General features: G+C 40.3%; 1 protein-coding gene across 1 annotated transcript in view; it reads left to right on the plus strand.

The window, feature by feature from the left end:
• Positions 1 to 67: 67 nt before the first annotated feature.
• LIX1 (limb and CNS expressed 1) overlaps positions 68 to 13374 on the plus strand; it is a 55883-nt gene continuing 42576 nt past the window's right edge. The window contains exon 1 of the mRNA XM_040239366.1: positions 68 to 395. Within this exon, the coding sequence (XP_040095300.1) occupies positions 314 to 395 (82 nt within the window). The 5' untranslated portion in view covers positions 68 to 313. The remainder of the gene's footprint in view (positions 396 to 13374) is intronic.

A 13374-nucleotide genomic window follows, 5' to 3' on the forward strand; every position in this document is an offset into this window, starting at 1 on the left:
GAAGGCTGTTCGCATGATTAGTGAGCTTCCCCAGCTAGCCTGTAGGTGGGTGTGTTTAACAGAAGGAAGCAATGGGAACCCGCCTGTCAGCCAGCCTTTAGAGCTAATTAGCTCAGCATACAACAAAGATAAGTGAGCCTGGGAGGAGGGCCCCCTGAGGGGTCTTTAGATTCTGGGAAATGTCTGATTGGCAGATGTTAAAAGAGATTCTTTGGTAATCCTGTGCATCAATGAGCTGCACAAATTCAGACCAGGACTACAAGAATCCAGGCATGAGGGCACTGTGCAGCAGGCTCGCACAGGCAGACACAAGATGGACAGAACCTTGGAATCCCTGAGACACATCATTGCCCAAGTCTTGCCTCACAGAGACCCGGCTCTGGTCTTCAAAGACTGTAAGTACTGCAGGGGAAAAAAGTTTTTTTAGACTGTTTTAGAAAATAATCCTAAATGTCTAGTCACATCTTATTTAAGTATGTTTTCTCCTAAATCTCTGTAGTCGTGTGCTGTGGTCTAAGTGGTATTTAACTTGTTCCTGACTTCAGTCAGGAGAATGATTTCATTTCACCTACGAGTATCAGTCGCTGGGTTACTTTTTTCAATGATACATCTTGCTAACAGTTTAGAAGTCTGTCCTAAAGTCTAAGACTCGCCTCAGACTTGATGAACTTTTCCAGATGCTCTTTAAAATAAATTAAAGCTGATTGGTACTAGGATTAAAACAAAAAATAACTTGAAGACGATAATAAGATATATCCCCTTTTAAACCTGTTTAGTCCTCTGTGCCATGTATTAGTTTTGTTAAAAATGTACTGTGTTTGAACTGTTTTGTTGCAAACAAAAGTTAACAATAAATCACCGCTGAGCTCTTAAATTTTGATAACAAATGATAACACTTTAGTTAAAAGGCCAATAAAATGTCTTCCCACCTCTACAGCAACATGTTCCCCCTACACACACACACACACACACACACACACACACACACACACACAAAACAAACAACTATGCAGGGCAGAGTTATTTCAAAATCTTTTTTTAATGATTATGAAAAGTAATTCAATCAAGATTTCCAATTCTGGCAATACTATTAAACCATTTGTCATGTAACTGTTTCTGGAACCAATTTGACTTCCTGCTGCTGCAAGACAGACTATCTTCGCCTTGTATCTTATCTACAGTGGGGTTCATATTACAAAGGGCTTCTGAAACAGAACTTTGCTATGGAGCTGCCCAAAAGGTAAAATACATATGGAATTTTTTTTTTTTTAACTTCAATAAGTTACAGCTTTCTTCTTTGGGAATCTCATATGTTTGTCTCCATCAAAACATCAATGGTTTGGATTTTTGCTTTCTGATTGCTGAATAATGTTCGTTTCCAGATGTCCTTTTAGTTTATATTTCTCATATGTGTGATGCAGAAATGTTAGGCAATTTTATTCTATAAAATATTCTTCCTAGAAATTAAATTGTAACCAATTTGCCCTCTAAGGCATAAAGTGAGAAATCTGCTCTTTTTTCTTTCTTCCTTTATTTCTCTCTTGTTCTCTTGGTTTCTAATTTTCTTGCTTTCTTTTAAATACTGTTTTCAAGCATGTGTCAATAGCTGTGTTAGAACTGACAAAAATCTCTCCCCAACCCCTCCCGTCTAGCCTGGAATCTATTCAGGTTTGGCATGTTTTTTAAGTGAAGAGGCAAGGAAAGACTGCATATCTCCAACCATAGCACTGAATTCACTAGTGAAGGGTGAAAGGGCTCTCGACTTAAGACTTTGGATAAATTGTAGAGGACCAGGGATCTTGCGCTGAGGGTTTGGATAGTGGAAACAGTAAAAAGAAATAGAGGTAAAATGTTTCACTGAGTTCATTGTGAATTTAAGAAACTTCATCTGAAATTATATGGACCACTTTCTGAATCCAACTAAATCCCAGCAGCTGTTTACGGTTTACCAGAGAAAGTAAGATAGAAAAGGGTTAAAATAAAAAGTAACTTATGCCCTGTCATCTAGGCCTTTGTGGAAACTCTTTTATGCGGCAAAGAAAAGAAGTGTCACACATTTTGTTTATTAACACGGAACTTAAATTTAATCAGAGAGTATTGCCTGCTTACCCTAGAATGGGCTTACACTCTGCGACTGCTTGCAAGGCTTAATAGGCGTGAATTTTAACTACTGAGCCTCTCCCTTCAGGTGTTTCTAATCTGAAAAATGACTAAATGAAAGTAAGCCAAATGGCAGATTTCTGTGCCAGGGATTTTTTTATGTTATCGAAACATCCAACCACTCACCATCCTCGTGGAATAAATGGGAACAGGTTCACGTACTTGCTGAGGCAGACTTCACAAGGGCCTATGCCGTGCCTTGGCAACCTACCATGCATATGCCAGGGTTTAGCACATGGACTCATTTTCTTTGGCACAGCCGTAAGTTGCTACCACCGCACGCCTGCTTTACCCGGCCTGTAAAAAGTCACCATCAACCTTGACCAGCAGGTTCTAAGCAGCCTCCTCTCCTCTAGTCACTCCTGGCTCCTTATCCCCCGACCCCAGACCAGCCGTTTTTTTTGCCAAAAGGGAAGAACTGAGCACCTCAGCACATCACTGCCAACTCCATAAGAAAAATTACTACCTTGCTTTCCTGCAAGATGAAAGGCCAGTTCAATGATGTTTGAAACCATACACAGTTGAACAAAGGAACATAGGAAAATAATAACATTCTGTATTTTTCTAAATTTCTCTTCTGTAAATGCAAAGGTAGTTTTTTTTTTTTTTATCCTTTTATTCTTCTGAAACGTAGAATATAAGAGAGGTACATTTGATTAATTTGTTTCCCTCACTTGGCTTTCAATTTGTGTAAAAACAAGCAATAGTAAATTGAATTTTCTCTTCAAGTTGGTCAGGAAAAGTACCCAGAGAGTTTTCTGGTCTGAGACCAATGCACATGGGGATAGTTATATTCATTTAAAGAAATAAAATATGAATGCTTTTCTCAGCCAACGAGGTCTTCCACGTGGCATTTTGTATTGCATTAAATCTCTAGTTTATTTTAGGCAAGGTGTTCATCTGACAAAACTTGTAATTTGTTTATTTTCTTTCCTGAAAGGAAATGAATTTCATGACATTTTCCCCTTTTTCTCTATTTCGAGTTTCAAATGAAAAATAATGGAAAGAAATTTTAAATGAGGTGGGCTCTAGGTTTGTAATTTGTTCATCTAAGCTGACATGGGACTGTTCTCCACTGCCTGAATGTCTCCACTTTGTAACAGGTATCTCTAGGAGTCTGTACTGCCCAACAGAATCTCTTTGCAGAGGAAGTAAGCCATATGTCCATGTTGCCTTCCATTCTTGGCTTTGTGCAGCATCCAATTTCTTTTCTTGTGTCATGCGTCACAACCTAAGATGAACTATCCTAAAAGCAGCCTTTGTCAGCTTTCTTGAGTTTGTGTGTAAGCTTACTATCTGTTGGCCATAGTTTAACAGATTCTCACATGATTGCCCAAAGGAAGTCACCACCCCCTGATTTCAAGATGTCTTCATTTTCAGATCCTATCCTGTTAACTCTTCCAATTGCAAGAGCATCATAAGCTTATCTGCCATCTTTGGGATCTTTCTTCATGCATCATTAGTAATGCGGGGATGTCAAGTCTTCATCCTATGATTAAGACACTATGCTAAGAATGTTTATTCTTCACAGCATGTCAATAATGTAGGTACTATTGTGATTTATAGTGAGAGAAGTGAAGTTGCTGGAGCTTAAGGTGACCTGCTCAAGGCCACACCTAATGAAATGATACAGCCAGGATTCAAATTCTATATTCCAACTTCTCACCTTTAACTGAAACAAGACATTGGCTCTCGCAAGAGTTATGTTGCTACACCATTTGTGCGGTCATGGCAGTGTCTGTCGGGAAAACAGAGGTGGGACTGAAATGGACCTTTCTGGGTATTTGGAGAGAGTCCATTAAATAAGCTTATCTGAGTGGCAGTGTAATAGGGGAGTGAGAGGGGAAGGGAATTTTTTGAAGAGAGAGAACAGTTTGCCGAAAGGCAGATCAGGCAATACAAGAACGACGCATCAGGGCAGGTGGCGACAAGGCTGAAAAGGCAGGTGGAATCACACTCCAGCGTAGGCAACAGGGAGCTGTTGGAGTTAACAGTGATCCTAGATTAGTTCTGAAAGCATGGGGCATTATGTTGTATTGGGGAAAAGATTGTATTGACATCTGTTGAAGGTACATTTCCTGATATTAAGTTGGGAAGAATTGCAGCTTTTTTACAGCAAGAATCCTTTTGCCCATTCAGGCAAGAGACAAGAGTTATAAATGTAAACATGCCTATAGGGAGAAACCACTTTCACTAAATAAAGCCAAAATTATGACAAACTTTCTCAAACAGATAGTTACAAACTATCTTAGTTGTCACCGAAACCCTGAGAATGTGTTGGTTTCTAGCACTGATTTATAAAGTAATGTGTTAGATTTCACTAATGTTCCCCAAAATTTTGCAATGAAAACAAATTAGGTGGAACCTTTACTAAACATTGCACAATGAGAAGAAAAATTTGTCACATATTTGAAGTCTGTTAACTCTTCCATTTGAGGAGACAACTTTTCTGTATGAAAGCTTATATTTATCCCAGTTAGGTGAATACTTCAAAAAGTACATTTTTACCCTTTGGAAAAATTGGACCAGACTGTAGACCTATTAAAAATGTCTTAGTAATCGTGATTCTGGCTGTATAGAATGCAAGAGAGGAAAAATTCTCAAGAGTCAAGTATTTTCCCCGCCCCATGCTTTTTAGCATAGTTATCGGAAATCTATAAATTTGATGATACATTTATGGTTTCTGCATTTCACGTAAAGGAATGGAGTAGGAAGTGAGAGATGAAGGCCCTTGTGCAGTAAAATCCCTCCACGTATTGCGTTGCATTCCACCACAGAAAGTGTGCTGGAAAGAGCATGGTTAAAACACAAAAAACAAAAACCTCTACTTCTTGCTAGCTCATTTTGGATTAATGACTACATCTTAATTACAATAATTTGAACTCTGATAATTTTAGCATCTAAACTGTGAATGCCTGTTCTACTAGAGAAGCCTATTCAAATGTTAGTTTTACTTTATTGTAGGATACAACTGTTTTTATTTTGACTTATTTCAAGAGAAAAATGCAGATTTCGGTTCAGCTATCTGTGGCATAAGCACTGTTCTCTTCTCCTCTTTTCAGTAAAGATACATTTGGCAGAGTTTAACTACTAATAGTGCCAGAGGAAAATTTTTCAAAATGGAAAAAAAGGAAGAGGCTTCTTGATCACTTAATGGCAACATCTGTCTTAATACATTTATTTCTTAATATATAAATAAGATTTAACAAATCAAAAAGAATATTGATTGACACCAATCCTGGGATCAAGTCTGGTGCTTCTCCATGGTCTGCCGTCTCATCCCACCATAGGCTTCTTTTTTTTACCAGTTAAGATTTGTTAGCCTGAGCTCAACTTTAACAACTTCTGAAACTCATGTGTTAAGTTACAGCCCATAATACGATACAGCTGCACAAGGGTGAGTTTCTAAGTTATGATTTTTCTGTTTAAATGATACGGTTTTACTGATTATGTGCTACAGATTGATTTAAGAAATGTAAGACAACTTTAGAAGCCTTTCATAAAAGAATCTTCTTTATTGAATACATTTCATGTTGACATTTTAACCCCAAAGGCTCTTATTCCTTTTCTTCCATGTTCAAATGCTCACATCAGTTTAATCTGTCAAGGTAGGTAAAACTCCTATTTTAAAAGAAAAAGAGGGTAAAAACAGTCCTACTGAAAGTTTAATAATGACAAAATAGGCAATTCTTACAGCCCCTGTCGTTTTCTGCATTCTCTCTCTGGTGTCCTTGGAATCCTGTTTGCATTATGGTTTCGCTTTGTTTTTCCCTTCCTCTGCAATGATAATCAGTTGATCCCTATTTTGATCCCTTCCCATTACACAGCTGTGGGAACCCATCATTTAGTCACCGCTCCTTTGGCACTTATGGGCTGCATAGTGTAGTTTACATTTTTCGCACAGGGCTCTGCCCCATGAGTTATAGTTTTGCTGGCATGTTTTTTTCCACATCTCAGTTGCAAGGCCCAGGAGGGCAAAGCCATAGCTTGACCTCTATGTAGCCACCAGAGGCATCCCTCACAGGGCCAAGCACCTAGCAGGTGTATAGCAGACTTTTTTAGTCGCTGATTCGCTGGTTTTCTCCCTCTCAAAAAGGAGGAAGACTTTTTCTGTTGTCAAGTGAAATATGCCGAGATAAATGGTACTGGGACTTACTAAGCCATCATCCATTGACACCTTAATCACAGCCTAATTGCACACAGCGTTCAGTGGACAGCTCTGTGAGACAGGAGGGCGCATCTTCTTCTTCAGAAGAAGGGGTTCTGAAAATAAACACAGCCACCTCAGACGACTTCCCCAGAGCGCTGCCTCAGGTTGACCTTGGTATTCTGATATCACTCAGTCAGGTCCAACTCTTTGTGACCCCATGGACTGTAGCACGCCAGGGTCCTCTTTCCATGAGATTCTCCAGCCAAGAGTACTGGAGTGGGTAGCCATTTCCTTCTCCAGCGGATCTTCCCAACCCAGGAATCAAACCCAGGTCTCCTGCATTACAGGCAGATTCTTTACCATCTGAGCCACCCGGGAAGCCCCTGGCCTTGGTAGAGCAGCCCAAATTATCCCATACACCACACTGGCAAAGTGACTCAGATCGCCAGTTCTTATTTTCCTTCTCTCAGTCTACTCTCAACTCTGAATCACCAGAGGCTGTGTACATCAAGCCCTTTAGGGCTGAACTCTGTCTGTGCCTTGTACAAAAACCCAGTTAAATAGCTGTGGCAGGGTCACGGATAGCTTTCTTATAATGACTATACCGGGGGAAAGTTCGTGACATACCTAAAGCCGCGTTTGCACAGATTTGACCATTTTAACTAAACAGAACTGGTCAGCAAAGCAACAGTGTTTGCTCTTTTGTTTGTTTTTTGTTTTCTTGGATCTTTGGTTGTTATCTAAAGTCAATAGTCCTACAAAGTCTCTTCTCTTTTTTAAAAAGATTGGCATATCATTGCTTTACAGTGTTGTGTTAGGTGCTGCTGTGCAACCAAGCGAATCAGCTATGAGTATTCACATAGCCCCACGCACCCCCACCTATCTGGGTCACCGCAGAGCACCCAGCTGAGCTCCCTGTGCTGTACTGCAGATCTCCAGCAGCTAGCTGTTTCACACATGGTCGTCTGTTTATGTCAAGCCTGATCTACCAATCCATCCATCCTCCGCTCCCTTTCCTTCTCCTGCTGTGTCCACAGACCTGTTCTCTACGGCCGTGTCTCTGTTCCTGCCCCGGAACGAGGTCCCTCTGTTCTGTTTTCCTAGATCCCACATACATGCGTTAATATAGGATATTTGTTTTTCTCTTTCTGACTTACAGTGCAAATGCAATGCCCAGTGGTACGTGGGAAAGATATATATTTCCTAGTTGCTTAAGCAGATTACATCAGGTTTTTAGTCTGTGTAGCTTTTGTGATTGGATGACATCATCTGAACCATAATATACATGAAAACCACACTTGGGAGTTCAAGTGCTGCCTTTTAATGGTGGTATATTTAATGACCTTTTATTTTGTCTTTGTGATTCCATCTTGTTCCTTGATATTCTCTCTCTTAAAAAGTTACCTTGTACTTCCAAAGTTTTTTTTTTTTTTTTTTTTTTTTAAGTTTCATTTAACACAAGGAGCCTGGCCTGGTGCTCTGGAGCTCTGGAGCTCCTAGAGCTAGGAGGCAGAAGGGAGGGGATATAGATATAATTATGACTGATTCATGTTGTTGTATGTCAGAAACCAACACAACATTGTAAAGCACTTATCCTCCAATAAAAAAGTATTATTTAAATTTCTCCCCCAAATGATTTCTAGCTCGTCAATTTTAAATTCTAAAGGTGAAAATTAAAGCAAAAACAATGTAATTGGTTTTTTTTTTTTTTTGGAGAGTCTTCCAAGATGTTAATTTTGTAAAGCAACCCAAAGGACTTAATTCCCTCAGAAAACGTGTTCAGGATGGAGAACAGGGACCCGATCAGAAGAAAAGAAAAAGGAAACAAAAGAAGAAATATGATCAGCTGCCCAACTGCTGCAGGAGCTAGGCACTGACTCTGGAGAATAACTAAAAGAAAGCTACTAATGCTGGGAACAAAGCAAGACTCTAGGCTATCTCATATCTGTGTGTGGTTGTGGCTACCTTTGCAAGAGTGTCTACAGAAAAGAAGACGTGGCCCAAGTTTCTTACATGTTGTACACAACACATAAGCGGTGTCAGCAAGATTCCGTTAGCCTGATCAGAACTTGTCAGAGCCTGAGAATGGTTATAAATGTTTAGACAGCTGGCTCTGTTCGTTACTGTCCTGGTGTTTGCCAAGCCAAGCACAAGACCTAAAGGAACCCAATTTTGCATGAATGTCAAATTGGTAAGATGCCTTGAGCTTGCTCCTTAAATTATTTGGGAATCCTTTTCCTGTTTCTCCTCAACAAAACTAGGGGATCACATTTACAAAAGCAAGGTATATGTGATTGAATTGCTAGAACAGAAAATGCTGTTCATTTTATTTAAAAATATCACCTGCTAAGAGTAATTTATAGTTAAAGATTATATTAAATCATTACATATCATAAATCCATCTGTTTGGAGGCAGAGAATCAATTTGAAACTATGTTTCTCATCTTGAAAGCCTCTAACTGGTTTATCCTAAAATGGTAGCCTTTCCAATTTGTCTTAGTTTTTGGCAAAGGAAATTTTTACCCAGCTAGAATTTTTGCTCATGTAAGGCATAAAGAAATAGGCTCCTTTTTTCTGATAGATTTATGACAAGCTTTTAAGATCCCTTATTGCTGACAAATGACTGTCTTTCCAGTCAGGACTTACCTCATATTAGGTAATTGAACTGGGCAATGAACTATAATGTTTCTACTTTCCCGAAGCATAAGAGTTATTAACATTAATTTGAAATAAGTGTTAGTCCCTTTCTGTAGTTTTTCCTAAGAGCAGGTCTGTTACCATTAGCATTCATTAGAAAGTGAAAAATTGGACAAACATCCGTGTTTCCAGATTTTGAGACATGTAGTATTTCTTCCCTTTATTTTTTGGCTATTATGAAGCTTTGACTTTACCAGTGAATGATATTAAAAGAGTTTTCTCATTTCCATCTCTGAATTCTTCACGTATCTTAGACACAAATTAAATAGCCCAACGTGTACAATTAGAGAATTTTCAGACATGAGACTATTTTCGGAATGTTTGATGATACGGTTTCCAATCTAGGAACAGTCAGTTTCAAAGATGCAATGTGCAAGCACATAATCATGCCCTTTCCTTTCTTTCTTCACCTTCTCCAACCACAAATAACAGCTAGCCCTCTAGTGTTTACTATGCGTGAAGCTCTATTCTGAGCATTTTCCATTTTAAGCTTTACAGCAACCCTGTAAATACTGCCTTTTACACACAGAATAGGGGCACTTGGTGGGTATCTCGGCACTGGAGAGACCGGATTCAGACCCAGGCATTCTGACTCCAGTTCAGTTCAGTTCAGTCATTAAGTCATGTCTGACTCTTTGCAACCCCATGAACCACAGCACTCCAGGCCTCCCTGTCCATCACCAACTCCCGGAGTCCACCCAAACCCATGTCCATCTCATCCTCTGTTGTCCTCTTCTCCTCCTGCCCCCAATCTTTCCCAGCATCAGAGTCTTTTCACATGAGTCAACTCTTCATATCAGGTGGCCAAAGTATTGGAATTTCAGAGTCAACATCAATCCTTCCAGTGAACACCCAGGACTGATCTCCTTTAGGATGGACTGGCTCCAGAGTCCTAGCTTTTAACTACCTACATACACTACCTGCCTATGGATAAAATGGGGAGAGCCAAGATGCAGTACACATTTCATTGAGTTTGAACCAAAACCTGTACTTGAGGACTCTCCTATAACAAACTCTATAATCCATGGCACATTTACATCTTCTAAATCTCAGAATTCCCATATGAAAACATAGGTCATGTGTCCCTGTTGGCATCTCCATCATGCCCAATCTATGGAAATGACAAGATTTAAGTTTTTAGGATTCATGGACCTAACATTCCAGGTTTCTATGCAATAACACTGAAGAAGCTGAAGTTGAATGGTTCTTTGAAGACCTACAAGACCTTTTAGAACTAATACCCAAAAAAGATATCCTTTTCATTATAGGGGAATGGAATGCAAAAGTAGGAAGTCAAGAAACACCTACGGTAACAGGCAAATTTGGCCTTGGAATACAGAATGAAGCAGGGCAAAGACTAATAGAGTTTTGCCAAGAGAACGCACTGGTCACAGCAAACACCCTCTTCCAACAACACAAAAGACTCTACACATGGACATCACCAGATGGTCAACACCAAAATCAGATTGATTATATTATTTCCAGCCAAAGATGGAGAAGCCCTATACAGTCAGCAAAAACAAGACCAGGAGCTGACTGTGGCTCAGATCATGAACTCCTTATTGCCAAATTCAGACTTAAATTGAAGAAAGTACAGAAAACCACTAGACCATTCAGGTATGACCTAAATCAAAACCCTTATGATTAAACAGTGGAAGTGAGAAATAGGTTTCAGGGACTAGATCTGATAGACAGAGTGCCTGATGAACTATGGATGGAGGTTTGTGGCATTGTGCAGGAGACAGGGATCAAGACCATCCCCATGGAAAAGAAATGCAAAATAGCAAAATGGCTGTCTGGGGAGGCCTTACAAATAGCTGTGAAAAGAAGGGAAGTGAAAAGCAAAGGAGAAAAGGAAAGATATAAGCATCTGAATGCAAAGTTCCAAAGAATAGCAAGGAGAGACAAGAAAGCCTTCCTCAGCGATCAATGCAAAGAAATAGAGGAAAACAACAGAATGGGAAAGACTAGAGATCTCTTCAAGAAAATTAGAGATACCAAGGGAACATTTCATGTAAAGATGGGCTCGATGAAGGACAGAAATGGTCTGGACCTAACAGAAGCAGAAGATATTAAGAGGAGGTGGCAAGAATACACAGAAGAACTGTACAAAAAAGATCTTCATCACTAAGATAATCATGATGGTGTGATCACTCACCTAGAGCCAGACATCCTGGAATGTGAAGTCAAATGGGCCTTAGAAAACATCACTATGAACAAAGCTAGTGGAGGTGATGGAATTCCAGTTGAGCTCTTTCAAATCCTGAAAGACGATGCTGTGAAAGTGCTGCACTCAATATGCCAGCAAATCTGGAAAACTCAGCAGTGGCCACAGGACTGGAAAAGGTCAGTTTTCATTCCAATCCCAAAGAAAGGCAATGCCAAAGAATGCTCAAACTGCTGCACAATTGCAATCGTCTGTTACTCTAGTAAAGCCTCTTAATGAAAGTGAAAGAAGACAGTGAAAAAGTTGGCTTAAAGCTCAACATTCAGAAAATGAAGATCATGGCATCTGGTCCCATCACTTCATGGGAAATAGATGGAGAAACAGTGGAAACAGTGTCAGACTTTATTTGGGGGGGCTCCAAAATCACTGCAGATGGTGATTGCAGCCATGAAATTAAATGACACTTACTCCTTGGAAGGAAAGTTATGACTAACCTAGATAGCATATTCAAAAGCAGAGACATTACTTTGCCAACAAAGGTCCATCTAGTCAAGGCTATGGTTTTTCCAGTGGTCACATATGGATGTGAGAGTTGGACTGTGAAGAAAGCTAAGCGCCAAAGAATTGATGCATTTGAACTGTGGTGCTGGAAAAGACTCTTGAGAGTCCCTTGGACTGCAAGGAGATCCAACCAGTCCATTCTAAAGGAGATCAGTCCTGGGTGTTCTTTGGAAGGAATGATGCTAAAGCTGAAACTCCAGTACTTTGGCCACCTCATGCGAAGAGTTGACTCATTGGAAAAGACTCTGATGCTGGGAGGGATTAGGGGCAGGAGGAGAAGGGGATGACTGAGGATGAGATGGCTGGATGGCATCACCAACTCAAAGGACGTGAGTTTAAAAGTGAACTCTAGGAGTTGGTGATGGACAGGAGGCCTGGTGTGCTGCGATTCATGGGGTCACAAAGAGTCGGACACGACTGAGTGACTGAATTGAACTGAACACATGCTAGTAAAGTAATGCTCAAAATTCTCCAAGCCAGGCTTCAGCAGTACGTGAACCATGAACTTCCAGATGTTCAAGTTGGATTTAGAAAAGGCAGAGGAACCAGAGATCAAATTGCCAACATCTGCTGGATCATGTAAAAAGCAAGAGAGTTCCAGAAAAACATCTATTTCTGTTTTATTGACTATGCCAAAGCCTTTGACTGTGGATCACAAAAAACTCTGGAAAATTCTGAAAGAGATAGGAATACCAGACCACCTGACCTGCCTTGTGAGAAACCTATATGCAGGTCAGGAAGCAAGAGTTAGAACTGGACATGGAACAACAGACTGGTTCCAAATAGGAAAGGAGTACATCAGGGCTGTATATTGTCACCCTGCTTATTTAAATTCCATGCAGAGTACATCATGAGAAACGCTGGACTGCAAGAAACACAAGCTGGAATCAAGATTGCCAGGAGAAATATCAATAACCTCAGATATGCAGATGACACCACCCTTATGGCAGAAAGTGAAGAGGAACTAAAAAGCCTCTTGATGAAAGTGAAAGTGGAGAGTGAAAAAGTTGCCCTAAAGCTCAACATTCAGAAAACGAAGATCATGGCATCTGGTCCCATCACTTCATGGGAAATAGATGGGGAAACAGTGGAAACAGGGTCAGACTTTATTTTTTGGGACTTCAAAATCACTGCAGATGGTAATTGCAGCCATGAAATTAAAAGACACTTACTCCTTGGAAGGAAAGTTATGACCAACCTAGATAGCATATTCAAAAGCAGAGACATTACTTTGCCAACAAAGGTCCATCTAGTCAAGGCTATGGTTTTCCCAGTGGTCATGTATGGATGTGAGAGTTGGACTGTGAAGAAAGCTGAGCACCATAGAATTGATGCTTTTGAACTGTGGTGTTGGAGAAGACTCTTGAGAGTCCCTTGGACTGCAAGGATATCCAACCAGTCCATTCTAAAGGAGATCAGCCCTGGGATTTCTTTGGAAGGAATGATGCTAAAGCTGAAACTCTAGTACTTTGGCCACCTCATGTGAAGAGTTGACTCATTGGAAAAGACTCTGATGGTGGGAGGGATTGGGGAAGGAGGAGAAGGGGACGACAGAGGATGAGATGGCTGGATGGCATCGCTGACTTGACGGACATGAGTTTGAGTGAAATCCGGGAGCTGGTAATGGACAGGGAGGCCT

Source organism: Oryx dammah, unplaced genomic scaffold (assembly GCF_014754425.2).
Source record: "Oryx dammah isolate SB20612 unplaced genomic scaffold, SCBI_Odam_1.1 HiC_scaffold_5, whole genome shotgun sequence".
Classification (NCBI taxonomy): Eukaryota; Metazoa; Chordata; class Mammalia; order Artiodactyla; family Bovidae; genus Oryx; species Oryx dammah.